We start from the raw sequence: 17365 nt of genomic DNA, 5'->3' as shown, positions 1-17365 counted from the left end.
CAACACACATGTTCATACAATCACAAATTGTTAAAGTGCATGTACCATTATATGACCCATTTAAAAGAAGTCTCACACTCACCAAGACTCTATGGGCCCTATTTTGACGATCTGAGCTCATGGTCTGAAGCACATGATGCAGATGCACTTAGGTCGTGTCCGAATCCACTTTTGCTAGTTTAACAATGGAAAAAGCAGTCTGCGCGGCAGGCGCTTGGTCTAAAAGGGTTGTACCTTGTCTCTTAATGAGTCATGGGTGTGTTTTGGGTGTAAAAAGGAATAAACCAATCAGAGTCTCATCTCCCATTCCCTTTAAAAGCCAGCTGCACTTGCACCATGGCAGATTCACTATTTACATGGTGGAATATAGACATCCTCAAGCTGACAAGTCAGTTTAAATACATGTGTGTATTGCAACAATTGGTTAAATAAGTAGCCAATTTCATTCATCATTACTGCAAATAAGTAATTCTGCTACATACAATGACTGTCCATTATGACATGTAAACATTTTTATATTTATGTAATCCTTTTATTTGTAATACTTGGCATGTTTGTGGGCTGCTGCATGTTGTGCACCCACCAATAGACACATATTACTAACATGCTCTTTAAATAACACAAAATATACTGCGCTATTGACTTTAGACCAGGTTTTTGTTGGTCAATGGTGCCTCACAATAGGAACGTTTTGATATTTAAAAAACGTCGCTCTGGACGTGAAAATGACACACAGCAAAAAAAAACTGCATCACATTGCTCCAGTTGTATGATAGTATTTGTATCAAAAAAACATTAAAAACCCCTGTGATATTGTGAAATATTATTACAATTGTTTTCTATTTGAAAAGAAATATTTATCATCATAATTTTTTTTTAATCAATTTGTTTTTATTTTAGGTCCCACTTTATATTAGGTGGCCTTACCTACTATGCACTTACATCAAAAAAGAAGTACAATGTACTTATGGTGTTCTTTTGCTGATATTAAGGTGTGATACGTGTAAAGTAAGGGACAGGTGTGGTGGGATGGGTAAGTTTAAGGGTCGGTTAAGGTGTAAGGGAAGTGTCAATAGTGTAATTATAAATGTAACTACAAAAATTAACTACAGATATAATTACATGGCGATATTTTTCAAAATGTAAGTACAATGTAAAAATATGTATGTACAAAATAAGTGCATTGTGTCAAATGATTAAATGTTAGGACATAGTAGTTAAGGCCACTTAATATAAAGTGGGTGCATTTTTTATCATCATACATTTATATCGAATAGAAAGTTAAAAGCACAGCATTTATTTGATATAAAAATCTTCTGTAACATTACACGTCTTTACTGACATTTTTTAACGAAATTAATCATTCCTTACTGAATAAAAGTGTTGTTTTTTTAATGACCAAAACTGAATGATTTAGAAGAGTCACTTGTTCTGTCATCAGACCACACTGTCACACACGTCTTTCTCCTACAATATACAGTTGTTTCTGGGGAAACCATGGTCGTTTGCACAACCAGAAACACTATTGCATTTCCGGCAGTATAATCTTGGTCTTGCCTGAAGCATAATTGTGTACTTGAAACCCCTTTACAAGACCATTTCAAACTGACCTGTAAGTGGAAGTGAGCGGAGTCCAGGAAATACTTGTTGAGAACATCAGAGTACTGGTCTATCGCCCGCAGAAAGACTTTCATTTGGAGAAGATTCAGGATCATCCAGTCGGGCGGAAACACATTGCCCATCAGGTTTTTGAACATGATAAAAGTCTCCATTAGAAAATCCTGGTGGGGAGACAACAAAAAACATAAATTAATTATGTTAAGAGCATGTACAGTGGCAAGAAAAAGCATGTGAACCCCATTGCAGAATCCGTGACAATAATTTTAAAGGAGCACACCGACCTTTTGGGACCTTTTTATTCACTGTATCCCACAGTGTTAGATAAGTCCATACCAGTGGCGATTTCTTTAAGACTGCAAGGGAAGCTCGGCTTCCCTTATAATGTCACAAAATTAATGGTCAAATATGTACTATTGTATTAACATTTTATTGACTAAAAATGCGTTAGAAAACGTTCATCTCAAAGACGAGTTTGTTCAGAATCAGTTACATAAAGCAGGTCGGCTGACTCGATTCCTTCTCATACATTCCCGCAGCGTCACAGTGCATTTCCCTATTGAAGCCCAGCATCCATTGACTTCAATGGGGCTGCTTTAAACGTTTTTTTTCAGCGCTTTGAAACTAGACGGTCATTGGATAAACACTGCGATTAGGTCCCGCCCACGGACGCTCAGCATCTCTGGGGGTGAATAGGGAGTGGGCTGGCCCGGACTCTGAGCTTCTGCGTGATGATTGGAGGGTCTGTCGAAAGACTGCATCTCCTTTTGACTGACAGCGATTCTGTACTATAAGGAATCACTGAAGCTAGCCTATTCGCGCTCAGTCCCATCGCGGATTTCTCAAGTTCAGTCGAAATAAAAACTGCTGCAACCTATTTCTTTGATATTTGCTTGGCGAAATTGCTTGATTTTCATCATACATTTCACACAATTATACACCACATTCCTTGTTGCATGTTTAAAGAGTTTAATATTTTTTTATAGCTCTGCTGGCCATTGAGACACTGGTCAAGTCACTTGAAAAGACTCCTAGTTGGTACGACAGGGTCACAGACCATTTTCTTGAAAAGGAACGTAGGGCAGAATTTACTTTTAAATAAATAGAAAATTTTATGATGTAGGCCAAAAATGAGCTTCCCCCCTCTGACAGACCAGTAGCCGCCACTGGTCCATACATACCATTTTTATCTCTGTGCGTGCATTCACTTTCTGTCTGACGCTTCCACCGCTAGCCTAGCTTAGCACAAAGACTGGAGATAAACAGCTCCATCTAGCCTGCTGGTCAATAAGTGACAAAATAACACCAAGATTTTCCTCTTTACATGTTGTGATGTGTATAGTTACAATGTATCCTAAGATCGATAGAAAATTAAAAGTCGCTATTTTTTAGATCAATATGATTAGGAACTATACTCTCATTCCTGCATAGTATGGGGTAACCAAAGGACCCAACCAGGACCTGTCCTGGCCATCCTGCTTGGTTTTTGATCGTGATGAAAATAATTTTCCATTGGGTCATTAAATCGACCGGCAGTCGAGTAGTTGCAGTGTCGGCACACCTGACGCGCAAGATGCATCTGATTTGCATTAGTGTAACCCATCCTCCTACCCACGCGTAATGCACTCTAGAAAGTAACGGGTCCCAAAAAGTCGATGTGTTCCTTGAACAAAACAAGAGAGATCATACAAAATTCAAGTTATTTTTTATTTAGTACTGTCCTGAACAAGATATTTTACATAAAATAGATTTGCATATAGTCCGAGACAAAAATAAATAAATAGCTGAATTATTATTTTTTTAAATACCCTGTTCAAAAGTTTACAAACCCTTTATTGTAATAATGTGTTGTTACCTGGATGATCAATGATAAAAAAAAATGTTTTGTGATGGTTGTTCTTGAGTCCCTTGCTTGTCCTGAGCAGGTAAACTGCCTCCAAAATCCTCCAGATCGTAAAATGATTCAGTTTTTCAACATCTTTTGCATATTTAAACCCTTTCCAGCAGTGACTGTATGAATTTGAGAAAATATCCATCTTTTCATACTCAGGACGACTGTGGGACTCAAACACAACTACAAAAAAAGGTTTACATTTTTTTTTACTGATGCTCCAGAAGGAAATGTGTTGTATTAAAAGCTGGGGGTGAAAACCTTTGAACATGTCCATATTTTTCTTATTTTGTTTAAATATTATTATTCATTTAGTATTGCCCTTCAGAAGCAACAGAAGATACTTACATGTTTCCCAGAAGACAAATTAAGCACAATTTACCTAGATCTCCAAATTCAAAAAGTGGCCACCTCCCCAGACAGTTTGAAAAGATGGATGTCTAGATCATAGTCACTGCTGGAAAGGATTCAAATATTCAAAAGATACTGAAAAACTGGAGACTTTGCAGGACCTGGAGGATTTTTCTGAAGAACTATGGCCAGTTTAACTGGTCAGGACAAACAAGGGACTCAAGAAACATAAAAACAGTCATTTATCATCCAGGAAACAACACAGTATTAACGCTTCCTTCACATGCTATCAGAAATGTCCTACTTCCCACTTCAGAAGTCGTGATTACAAGCTCAACGCATTCAAATTTTGCCTTGCAAGGGCGTCCATGTCTAATTTTTATACTAGGAAACTAGTATTTACAATAATTCCGATAGCACGTGCAAGGCAGCATAAGAATCAAGGGTTCATAAACTTTTGAATGGGGTCATTTTTAGATATCTGAATGGGGTATCTTTTTTGTAAAATATCATGAAATATGTTATAAAAAATAACATGCATTTTGTATTGCATATGATTCCTCTTATTTGGTTAAAATTATTCACATTTTCACAGATTCTGCAAGGGGTTCACATACTTTTTCTTGCCTCTGTATGTTCATGTCAGGGAATTCTTCGATTAGACCCAGACCGTACTGTATATGACAGGGCAGGAAAAACAGATGCTAATCTGAAGCCGCGCTTTGAACACGCTTATTTCGTTCTGCTATTAAACCCTGACTCACTTCGACTGGCGACAGGGAACAGAGCCACATGCGTCGCATCATTCAGCTGTGCAAAAGGTGGATTATTTATAACTTAACTCTCGGAGCACAGAAGGCTCTTCCTGCATCTGTGATGATGGATGACTCCTGTGGAGAGAGCGGGAGACTTACGATAATGTCCTGTCTGGTTTTGAAGGTGCTGATGTATTGTGCGTAATGTGCGTCTTCCATTTGTTTCAGAATAGCGGTCATGCATGCCAGATAGTGGCCCTGTGTCCAGAGGAAGAGAAGGAATAATCAATAACTTTACATGTGCTGCCCACACTGCTGAGAAAACTCATAGCCGAGAGCCAGGGAAAAGAAATAAACAAGTTAAGTTCAGTGGTGCAGACTGCTGTTGTTATGAGTTTCAGCAGGTGTGTGTGTGTGTGTGTGTGTGTGTGTGTGTGTGTGTGTGTGTGTGTGTGTGTGTGTGTGTGTGTGTGTGTGTGTGTGTGTGTGTGTGTGTGTGTGTGTGTGTGTGTGGGCTTCAAAATAACACCGGCTTCGGCAGGAAGGTAAGCCGATTTATCTCTGCTAAATCTTTCTAGAAGGCTCCATTTTGTGGCATTCTTGTGTCTTACTATGAAGGGAGAGTCCAAGCTCAGGTTGATGACCGTACGGTTGACCCTCCGCAAGAGACGGTCCACGATTAACTTCACATGACCGGACGTGGGACCCTGAAAACATAAAAAGGTGAATGAGATGCATTGAAGGATAGTTAAATGAGTGATGACTGAATCCAGAAACCACTCACTCTCTGATGAAATAACCTTAAATGACCTTATTTTGGAAATTTGCAATGCAACTGCTCCAGCAAAGAGCTGCTCACAAGTCACAAGAGTTTGACCTGAAATGTCTGCCGGTCTCAAATACATATCAACTGAAATGTCAACCCATCTTGAATGTGCTGTCATATCAACAAGCCAGTGAAATGCATAATGGTTGAAAGATCAGCCTGTCTGCATTCATACTAAAAGTCACTCAGTCTCAAGCAGTCAGATACTTCACTATGAAGTAGCCACCAAAGCTGCCTTCCTTTGATCAAAAAAACAGTGAAAACGGTAATACTGTGAAATATTGTTACTATTTTTGTCATCAGTGTCACATGATCCTAATATGATTCTAATATGCTGATTTTTTGCTCAAGAAAGGAGTCTTATTGTTATTAATGTTGAAAACAGTTGTGTTGCTTGATATTGTGGTGGTAAAGTACAATTTATTTAAAAAACTGAAATCTTTTGTAACATTATAAATGTCTTAACTGTCACTTTTAAATAGATTTAATACAGTGCATCAGTGTTGAATAAAAGTATTAAATTCATTGATCTTGCACATCCATTTGTATGTCTTGCTAACTAAAACGTCAGGTTTCCTGTGATGTGTTCTACATTATCTTGGAATCAATAAAATATGCAGCAGCATTATACAGATGGACAAGAACTGAACATCTTTACTTTGTCAAAGCTGAGAAAACGGCCAGTGATTATCTCTGAATCATCTGTAACAATGTGTTTAAAAAAATACACCATCAGTAATGTTTTGCATATATCATTGTTTCCAGCTAATACATGAATTCATAGACTTACATTTTTTATAACTTATAGTTTGTGGGTCAGTACATTTTAATTACTGGACTTAGTAGTCTTACTGCACTAATACTGTCAAATACACACAAGGTTAAAATATATAAACACAGTCGGTTATGTCTAAAGTGAAAGTAAAATCGCGTGGGTCTGTATATGAGATGTGAGCAAGTCTTAGCAGTGCAGTCTAGTGTGAACACTTGTTGTCCTTAAAGGGACAGTTCACCTCTAAAATTATGTTTAATAAACAGAGGAAAAAAATCACTCACTGCTCTTGAATAATGTACATACAGTAGCTTTCAATCAATGTATGTTGTATATTGAAGACTGTGTAGTTTTAATTTTAGCCTACATTTATTAATTCAATTTCATACTTAAATGCTACTGTACATCTGAGCTGCCACTGTAAATCTTTATATAGGGCCTATATATTTATTTTATATTATACAATACACCAGGAATGTGTACAAGGTTTTTTTTTAAGTAGAGTTAAGTTTAAGTAAGGTTTTTCCAAGTCTTTTAAGTAACATAATAAAAGAGTATTGCAATAAAAGTTGCTTTCAGTTCTGTCGCCTAAGAATAGAATAGCAAAAAAAACCGAACCGAACCGAAAACCGTGGTTAAAAATCAAGGTTACTTTCAGTTCCTGCCTGTGGACTAACTGTATTGTTGCACCCCTATATATATGCATTGCATCGTCAATTTATAATATTACTGCATATGGCTACATTTTTGTCACTGAATACAAGCAGTCAGATATATTAACTGCTTTTTATTTTATCTGCTCCAAAAAAAGTGTACTTTTTGAATGTAGCAGACATCAATCACAGCTTGAGTCTGAACACAGCAGATGACAGGACCTTTTAGAACTAGCAAACACTAGTAAATACTAAAAGCACATAAAACTGTCAAGTAGTGTACTAAGTTAAAGAAACGCTTGCACACGCATGCAGCCTCGCACACGCACACGCATGCAGCCTTGCACACACTTTCACACGCACACACCTTGTAGACACGCACGCACGCACGCATCCTTGCAAACGCATGCGGCATTGCAAAAACACACGCTTATATGCACACAACCTTGCACACATACACGCATGCAGCTCTCCACACTCATAAGCCTGCACATACAAGCATGCAGCGTTGCAGATACACACGCACACAGCCCTGCACACACACACATGCATCATCGCACGCACACGCCTTTTTTATCACTCGCTTTTTGTTTTGCAAGTGCGTGTGACGAATGATGTCAGAGAAACTTCAGTTGGCTATAATCGAATATGTTCTATCACTGCATCGATGCAACGATTAATTTCAACACCCTAGGGAACATGTTAACAGAGATCCATTTCAGTGGACTGCTTAAACCCTTGCACCAACTTTTGGAAATTGCAAAAAGCGAGCCAATTTGTTTGGTGCCTGCAGTTTTGCTCGGCTCAGATGCTCTGAGCCTGAGGCTGAGATAAGGTTCCTCATAACTGGCAGATGTTGTAAGGGACCTTCTACCAAATCACTCACAATGTTTTTGCTGTCCAGCATGTCCAGTACAGTGCTCAGCAGCTGCACACAGGCCTCAAGATCAGGCTTGTTGGAGTGATCGTCCAGTTGTCCACTTAACTGATCTGTAATCAGGGGCAACAGAACATCTCTGCAGTCTGCAAGGACAACAGAGAATATAAGGGGTTTGGGGTGACACACAGCTTGTGCACTACGCATTTAGTGTGATGTCGATGAGAAAAATTATATGCTGTGTCAAGTCCTACCTGGTTGTTTGAACAGGTTACTCTCGACAATTTTCACCAGACAGCCAAGCTTCTGCCTCACCATCTGAAAATCTGGGATGCTCTCGATGAACTTAGCCAGTTGAACACTGAGAGAGAGAGAGAGAGAGAGAGAGAGAGAGAGAGAGAGAGAGAGAGAGAGAGAGAGAGAGAGAGAGAGAGAGAGAGAGAGAGAGAGAGAGAGAGAGAGAGAGAGAGAGAGAGAGAGAGAGAGAGAGAGAGAGAGAGAGAGAGAGAGATAAACAGAATATAAACAGTTAATTAATAACGGTACAGAAAATGAAAGTCGGAGAGGATTTATATATATTTTGGACAAGAAAAGAGAGAACTGAAATAAAAAAATTTAGAGTGTGAACATCTGAGATACACTAATTTGTCTAACCTAGTCTTCAAAAATGGGATGGTTACAAGCTTGTTTGAGACGTCAACTAATTTACCACAAGATCTACAGCGCCAAACACATTCTGTCAGTGATAATGGTAGAAAAACAATTATATTTTAAAGCTTAAAAATAAGAAACTTACAGTTTGTTTTTCTACACTGAGCCCATTTATTTTGCGGTGTGTCGATATATACTATGGTCATATTAACATCTAATGTTTCCACCAGAAATACTCAAGCTATTTATTTACATTCACGTGTGTTTTACTGTTATGATTTATGCTTTTAAAAACTTGTAAAAAATGTTTAAAATGTTTAAAAAAGTGTTTTCACAGCAATGAAGTCTTTACCTGAGCTCTACGGCATCAAAGACCTTTTGCAATTCATTGATGATGGTGGGAAGATATTTCAAGATTGCTCCCTGTGAGAAAAACAGATAACTCATTCCTGTCATCCTCCAGTCTTCAATGTCACGTGATCCTTCAGAAACTGTTCTAATATGCTGATTTGCTGCTCAAAAATCATTTCTGAATCTCATCAATGTTGAAAAAGGTCCTTAATACTTATGAGAAAACCGTGATCAATTTTTTTCAAGGATTTTCTGATCAATAGAACAGCAATTATTTGAAATAGAATTCTTTTGTAACTGAATAAGGGTATACTTTTCTACTTTTCATTCACATAAAGGTATTAAAGACCAAAAACTTTTAAACACTAGTGTAAATCTTTATTTGTGGCTTTTACAAATGGCTATTATGTTTTACAAATTATATCTGTGGACATTTCTTCTAAATATTGATATCCATGTAGTGAAACCTGCCTTTATCTTAACTCCTTCATCCAGAGGTCTGTCCATTAGATTGCTGATTGACAGAAATAAGGTCCGAATGGAGTCCAGAAACTGCCCCGCATCTTCACTTTTCCCATAAAACCTGACAAACAAATATTTTTTTTGTAAAGAACATGTTAGTGATACCATCTATCTGTCTGTCCATCTATTCATCCATGTGTCCATCCATCCGTTCATCCATCCATCCGTCCCTCCATCCATCCATCCATCCATCCATCCATCCGTCCGTCCGTCCAAACCTTTTTCCATCTACCAGTCTGTCAAGCTATCTGTAAGTCCACCCATCCATCCATCCATCAGTCCATCCGCTTTTTTCATTTGCATTGTCAGATGAAGGACAAGTTCAATCAGGCCCTCTTTTTGAGAGGAAATAAGGGCCGGTACCCACCTTAAATAGAGAATTCTACATATCTGTCCGTCTGTCTGTCTGTCTGTCAGTCCGTCCATCTATATATCATCTATCATCTATCTGTCCATCCATCCATCCATCCGTCTGTCCGTCCGCCCATCCAGACACTGAGTAAACATGCTGCACATGGATGTATGTAATCTTATTATGCAGTAAAGCAGGCTTAGCTTTGAACCAATGCTCTTGATTGAATTGCCTTTTTGAGCTCAAGATTGAGGTTCAATTATGTTTGTACATATATGGAAGCGGGTGGTTTCTAAAGTGTCATTTTTACTGCTGCTTTTTTCATTTGCATTGTCAGATGAAGGACAAGTTCAATCAGGCCCTCTTTTTGAGAGGAAATAAGGGCCGGTACCCACCTCAAATAGAGAATTCTACATATCTGTCCATCTATCTATCTGTCTGTCTGTCTGTCTGTCAGTCCGTCCATCTATATATCATCTATCATCTATCTGTCCATCCGTCCATCCATCCATCCATCCATCCATCCATCCATCCGTCCGTCCGTCCATCTATCTGTCTGTCTGTCTGTCTGTCTGTCAGTCCGTTCATCTATATATCATCTATCATCTATCTGTCCATCCGTCCATCCATCCATCCATCCATCCATCCATCCATCCATCCGTCCGTCCGTCCATCTGTCTGTCTGTCCGTCCGCCCATCCAGACACAGAGTAAACATGCTGCACATGGATGTATGTAATCTTATTATGCAGTAAAGCAGGCTTAGCTTTGAACCAATGCTCTTGATTGAATTGCCTTTTTGAGCTCAAGATTGAGGTTCAATTATGTTTGTACATATATGGAAGCGGGTGGTTTCTAAAGTGTCATTTTTACTGCTGCTTTTTCCATTTGCATTGTCAGATGAAGGACAAGTTCAATCAGGCCCTCTTTTTGAGAGGAAATAAGGGCCGGTACCCACCTCAAATAGAGAATCCGAGACTGCACGATGAAACGAAAAAGATATTTGAAGGCTTTCAAGGCAGCGTACAGTCGCTCTGTATGAGCCGGGTTCTCGGCATGGCCCACAAAATAATTCAACACTTTGGTCAACTTCCTGTGAAAAGACAAGGCAAACTGAGGCAATTACAGCACGCTTGCAAATAAATCTAGATCACAACCGAGAGCGTCACTGGACAGGTGTATATAGAGAACAGGTGAGAGAAGAAGAGAGTGTTAGTGTGAGTTGGCAGAGTGAGAATTAAATGTGAACAAAAATGGCCAAGTTATATTAACACACATGAACTGTGACACAAAGGGCAGCGGAATCCAAACAAGACAGAAACTCTTACTGATACGCCAGAGTAGCACTGAAGTGTTTGCTAATGTAGGTCTCCAAAACAGGGTTGAAATGTTGAAACTTTACATCGCCAATCAGTGAGATGATGAAAACCTGGACAAATAAAGCATTATAATCGCATTATAGTCACATTATAATCATATTATAATCGTATGACTTTAATCAAGTTCAAATTTATTTTCTTAATAAAAAATTATATGTATATTTCATCAAATTAAAGTAACTGCTTCTGAAAAACTTCCTTTTGTACTTATGCAACCAAGATCGAGTTGGCAGGAACAAATAGTAATAACCAACTTGATTTTTATATTTTCTGACATGATGCACAACCTTAAAGGACTATGAGGCTCAAATGTCACTCTCCATCCCATATGTAATGAAATATAATAAAACAGTGGTTAATAAAAAATAACCACCCAAAAGAAATAATGGTTTTCAAGTATGCATCATATGCTGGAGAAATCTGACCTGTCTATCTGTGAGGGGGAAGACATCCCACGTGCAGATGGCCATATGGCATGTTATGGTGTTAAGGTTACTCATACGAATAACTAATGAAAACGCAATGACTCGGCAGAAGTGGCAGAGCACTCTTTACACAGTCATAAAGATGCATACAGTCTTTATACAACATAACTTTCGTGCAATTATTTGGTCCAAACATGATTTGAAGTATCACAATGAGAACACAAATTAAATACTTGTTCAGATCCCAGACCACAAGAGTGAGTAACAGTAAAAGTGTCGCTCTTTCAGAACAAGCTTCCCACACTATGACTTTTGCACTCAAAAAAAAATGAAGCCTTATTTCAAGATTTAAGCATTTCAATTAATAGTAATAATCCTTACATATAATTCAATTCTTACATTTTATCATAAAAAAAACTAGGGCTTAATAAAAAATAAAAAAATAAAAAAAACTTTTTGTATAAATCTTAAATTAAATTAATTTTATTCAACTTCTGAATACAAATCCTAGTTTTCTTATACTTAATTCTTAATATGAATAATATGTAAGGATTATTGAATTCAATTTGATGAAATATTATTAACTGACATCTTGAAGAAGAAAAAAAAGGCTTAAACATATTTTTGAGTGCACGTTTACTGTTACTCATACTTGGGGTTAGAGATCTAAATAAGTATTAAACTTTGAACAAGTATTAAACTATTCAGGATACTTCATACTTACACTCACGTGGCATGTTGGGACCATTGCACAAATTGGCACGAGAGTTTACATTCAATTTCTTGGATTATTTCCAGGTTTTCCATTACTGGAAAAACTCCAGAACAGAAGCACAGCTTGGCAACTAGTGTATCTCTGAAGAACGAGTTAAATGATCAATACTTGCCAAGGCATTGAAAACTAGTGTATCATAGGTTTCTTCCTCGGAGGTCTCCATCATGATATTAAAGAGAGCATCTAGCGTGTCCTGCAGGAACTAGAGAAACACACAACAAAAACTTTAGATCATAAAGCGGCATTTTGCAGAAGGCCAAGTGTTGTGTTTTCTCAAAACCTTACTTTAATAATCTCCCCTCCATCTACTTCCATCAGTTTCTGAAGAATTTCTTCAAGTTTCTCAGTGTTTGATCTCCAGTTGAGAAGCCCCAGAAGGTCAACTGAGTCAGAGGAAATTAAAAAACTTTTAGAAATCCACCTACTGCAAGACCTTTGCGGTCTCGTACAGTTACATACTGCGAGATTTTAGCCCAAAATCAAACTTTTGTCATTATCCATTTTCCTCTCATTTGTTGTTCCAAATCATATGATCACAACATATAATCTTTGCTTTAAGATGCTCGTTGTTTCAGCTTAATGGATACATGGCACTGAATAACTGCATTATTTGCTTAGAACTGTGTCTTTCTGTTATATGACCATTACTTTGAGACAATCACCTCTGATAACAGATTACTCTACTCTTAATTGTAACCTTGAAACATGCATCTTCTGTGAAGCTGCATATAACAACATTATATGCTGTGACATGATATGATAAACATGATATGTATTATGAAAAGCACACAACAAATAAATCTGAAAAGGTAATGTTAGGGCTCCAGGCTGGAGGAAAATATATAAGTTAATTTAATAATAAAAATGACTATTGTTTTGCATTGTTTTTTAATAAGTGCATTTACTAATTATATTACATGTTTGTTTATTGAAAATATAACAATAAAGCACTGAGCTGGAATTGATACGCAGGAAAATCTAACTTTTACCAACAAGAGTAATGTGCAAAAAACACATTTTTATAGATAAAATGTAAATATTCTACTCTTATTAACCATTGAGCTTCTATAGTATCACACTGAACTGACAAGAGCTTCAGTGATGATATAAGGTAGGGCTGTGACGGACGCAAGTTTTTTACCACCGCGGTGGTCTAGGGCTTTGCCCTAGATTTGCTCTCAAGATTTAGGAAAATAAAGAAGAGAGTTCATGTCCAGTAGAATAAAATGGAGTAAGCCTATTGTTAAATTTATGGAAAATTGGGTAATCAGATCGCAAAACACAAAGCTTAAATTTGGCTCACCTCACAAAGTCTACCCCTCTCAATTGGAATGAATGTTATGTTAATATTAATGTTATGGTAAAAAAAAAACTGCCACCGTCACAGCCCTAGTAAAAGGAGCACTCTTTATGTTTTCTGTGTAATTCAGTCACAATTCAAAGAAAAGGTTTAGTTTTTCATGAGACTGTGACTTCCTACTTTTTCCATATATTAGGAAAGGGGAGTGGAAAGGGCTAATAAGACAAATAAGTGATCCTTTGCCGCCAACTACTGGTTATAGTGATTATTTAATCTTAATAGTCTTTTTTGTAATAAAAGTGCTTGTTTGCTAGCCTAGAAATCAAGACACACCTAAGCGACAGCAAATGTAATTTGCAGCTAGGGTCGTCTAGCAATCACATCGTGTATAGAGTCAGTGAGTGGGTTTAAAGGGATCCCCTGGTGTTGAGACTTGTATGGCTTAATATAACATAAATGATGTCTCTTACTGAATTATGTAGTAGAAAACCCATGAAAGATCTACGTTATTTTAAAAATCGATTTTATATTTGGACCATGGGCGGCGCCATTTTGTTTGCGTTCTAGGTTGATGACGTAGATTGGTTGAACTCCTCAATCAGCTGGCGTTACCCGTAGCTATTTTTACCACAACGCAACTCGAAAATTGTTTCAGAGTTAAACAAAACCAATGAATTGCTTTGTAATTGTACTTAAAACACACTCAAACATACATGTGCACACAAACTCACCTACACAAGTCACAAACAGATCGGCGGCCGGGCACACACACTGACAGACTGCGTTGTCTCAATCGAGATGTTGGGCTGCTCAGTCTCCACGACAGGGGCTGAATCCGAAATCGACCCCCTATACCTTGAAATAGGGCATTATTTGAAGGGACGGCCATTTGTAGTGTTGTCCGACATCATAGTGGACATGTTCGAGTGCAGTCATTCAGTCTCACGTTGCACCGCAGTGTACAGCCGATTTACAACAGCTGTCCGACTTCACGCACCCAAACATACATGTGGACACAAACTCTCTCGCTCACACAGACTCACACACACCCCAACAGATCGGCGCGAACACACACACACACACACACACACATGAGGCGCGAACAGATCGGCGCGAACACACACGCACTGCGTGCGCGCATACATCACTATTCCTGTGTTGATATCATAGATAGACTGTTGATATGCAGTAGATTAACTGTAATGCCTAATGTAACCAGCAGAGGGAAATATCTAGGTAGGATGATGGGATAAGTTAACGTGAGGAAGAGAGGCGATGTTTTGGTGATGATGCATGGGATTGGTTTGTGCATTAAAGTTTGAGCACGCTCAGTGAATTAACCTCAATCTTTAAACTTTCACTTTTAAGACACAAATTACTTTCGCTAGTTTTGTTCACTAATACAACTTGAAGGAGTGAATGAAGACGATCGAGTGCGTGAAGTCGGACAGCTGTTGTGTGTAAATCGGCTGTACACTCGTTATTGCGGTGAACGTGAGACTGAATGAGTGCACTCGAACATGTCCCTATGGTGTCGGACAACACTACAAATGGCCGTCCCTTCAAATAATGCCCTATTTCAGGGTATAGGGGGTCGATTTCGGATTCAGCCCCTGTCGTGGAGACTGAGCAGCCCAACATCTCGATTGAGACAACGCAGTCTGTCAGGTGTGTGTGCCCGCCCGCCGATCTGTTTGTGACTTGTGTAGGTGAGTTTGTGTGCACATGTATGTTTGAGTGTGTTTTAAGTACAATTACAAAGCAATTCATTGGTTTTGTTTAACTCTGAAACAATTTTCGAGTTGCGTTGTGGTAAAAATAGCTACGGGTAACGCCAGCTGATTGAGGAGTTCAACCAATCTACGTCATCAACCTAGAACACAAACAATATGGCGCCGCCCATGGTCCAAATATAAAATCGATTTTTTAAAATAACGTAGATCTTTCATGGGTTTTCTACTACATAATTCAGTAAGAGACATCATTTATGTTATATTAAGCCATACAAGTCTCAACACCAGGGGATCCCTTTAACATAATGATGGCAGAGTTGTGACGGTTTCGCGTGAATTTCCTGCTACTTCCCTGCTAACAAAGAACAACCCTAAAGTCATTCTTAAAAAAGGAAGATGCGTTCAGAGTTTTGCTGACCAGATACAGCAAAAGTTTAAAGGGGTGATGAACTGAGAAATCAACTTTCCCTTGAGCTTTTGATATATAAAAGGTCATGGTAATATAAGAATATCCTATAAGTTTCAGAGCTGCTTCCTTGTTAGTCAAAGAAAAGCTTTTATAGACACCAGGCCCTAGAAACGATCGTGTGCGCATCTTGACGTCATCTGTTGCGACGAAACACCGCCTCTACAGAATAATAAGCACGTGTTATTCAGTAGCCCCGCCCACCAACTTATGGAGCTGTTCGGATCACGCTGGTCAGCAGCAATAAACATGCCGAAGAAGATAGCAAGATATGGTGGAAGAACACAGTCGCTGCATAAGCTTTCTTTGGATCCTAATATTTTAGGAATGTGTGAAACTTTTTAATGAAGATTCAGCTCACGAGGGGAAGACATTATATGACTGTTTGCTTCATTTCACTGTGGAATCGTTTATAAACAAGCCTCAGGTCGATGCTGGATTTGCATAGCCTGACAAGCCAGATCCACATCAAGATGTTTGGTCTGGAAACTCACCATTGACAGCTCAATCTGTGGGGCGGGATAAACGGTTGTCTTTCAAACTCCCTCTGCACGCGATAGGATAGCGCTACACCAACCAGAGCAACGAAGGTGAAGCAGAGCTCGCTTGATGATTAAACATTCGCCGTATCCGGTCGGCTAAACTCCGAACACATCTTCCCCTTTTAAAAATGACTTCAGTGCCGTTCTTTGTTCTTTTCTCAGAGAAAAGCTTAACTCCAAGTCTTCCAGAGTCGCGGTCAGAGCTGATTCTCAAATAGTAAAATAATATTCCTTTCTTGATCTGGCAAATGATTCGCGCTTATATCCACCAATTGGGTGGGCCAAGTAATACAACAATAATATTCCAAACAATCATGTGTGGATGAGAAATAAATCATTGTGTTTGTTTGATAAAGATGTTTACAAGCCCTGTGGTCTGGAGAATCATTTCGGTTGCCGCTTTCAAAAAAATCCCTCCCTCATGTAAACTGAACTGACAGCGGAGCTGAAGCTTATTAAATATGCAAATCGTATCCTAGCCGTGGGCGTTTACTTTAAGTCTCCAGTGCGGCACGCCCGTCAGAACCCAGCGTTCAGGAGAGAGCCTCAAAACCAGTGTAGAAAATAGCCTATTACTTATTAATGATGATGTTTTTTTAATATAAAAACCACACGAACGTCATTAGCTGACCTCAGACAACAGCATAAAAAAATACAAAAGCCAGTTCATGACACCTTTAATCTATCAACTACCTCTGCTGGTGGGAAAACACATGGGACTCAGCCACAAGCCGCTTGTGATCGTCTCACTACCGATAACGTTCTGGTTGGTTGTAGCGATATCCCCCCCTCGGATTGAGCCCTGCCAATGGTGAGTTTCCAGACCAAACATCTTGATGTTTGTCTGGCTTGTCAGGCTACTGGTTTGCCAAGTGTTTACAAATTAGTTTTACAAATCATCACATTAAAAATAAATAATATTAAAATTGGATAATATTTAGAGCTTTGAAAAGTGCTTGAATTTCACATCCCATCATTTCACATCAGCGCTGTTTGATCTGATATTTGTGGATCATAACAGAGAATTCTGTGCCGAACGCTTCCCACTAGATTTCACAGTATCGATGTTATTAATTCTGTGTTGAATTCAAAAGCTCTCTCCCTGGATCTCCCAGCGCTGTGTAGTAA

At 38.6% G+C, this 17365-nt stretch overlaps 1 protein-coding gene across 1 annotated transcript in view; it reads right to left on the bottom strand.

Annotated features, from left to right (window-relative positions):
- Positions 1-17365, bottom strand: part of dock5 (dedicator of cytokinesis 5) — an 88307-nt gene that overhangs the window by 38125 nt on the left and 32817 nt on the right. The window contains exons 19-29 of the mRNA XM_067414430.1: positions 12482-12579; positions 12309-12398; positions 10946-11046; positions 10576-10710; positions 9212-9327; positions 8746-8812; positions 7997-8103; positions 7752-7888; positions 5226-5321; positions 4774-4872; positions 1611-1781 (exon numbers count right to left, since the gene is read on the bottom strand). Coding sequence (XP_067270531.1) covers positions 1611-1781; positions 4774-4872; positions 5226-5321; positions 7752-7888; positions 7997-8103; positions 8746-8812; positions 9212-9327; positions 10576-10710; positions 10946-11046; positions 12309-12398; positions 12482-12579 — 1217 coding nt within the window. The remainder of the gene's footprint in view (positions 1-1610; positions 1782-4773; positions 4873-5225; positions 5322-7751; positions 7889-7996; positions 8104-8745; positions 8813-9211; positions 9328-10575; positions 10711-10945; positions 11047-12308; positions 12399-12481; positions 12580-17365) is intronic.

The sequence above is a fragment of the Pseudorasbora parva genome, chromosome 13 (assembly GCF_024679245.1).
Source record: "Pseudorasbora parva isolate DD20220531a chromosome 13, ASM2467924v1, whole genome shotgun sequence".
Classification (NCBI taxonomy): domain Eukaryota; kingdom Metazoa; phylum Chordata; class Actinopteri; order Cypriniformes; family Gobionidae; genus Pseudorasbora; species Pseudorasbora parva.
Note: the sequence above shows the minus strand (reverse complement) of the source record. Positions and strands in the feature narration are given on the sequence as shown.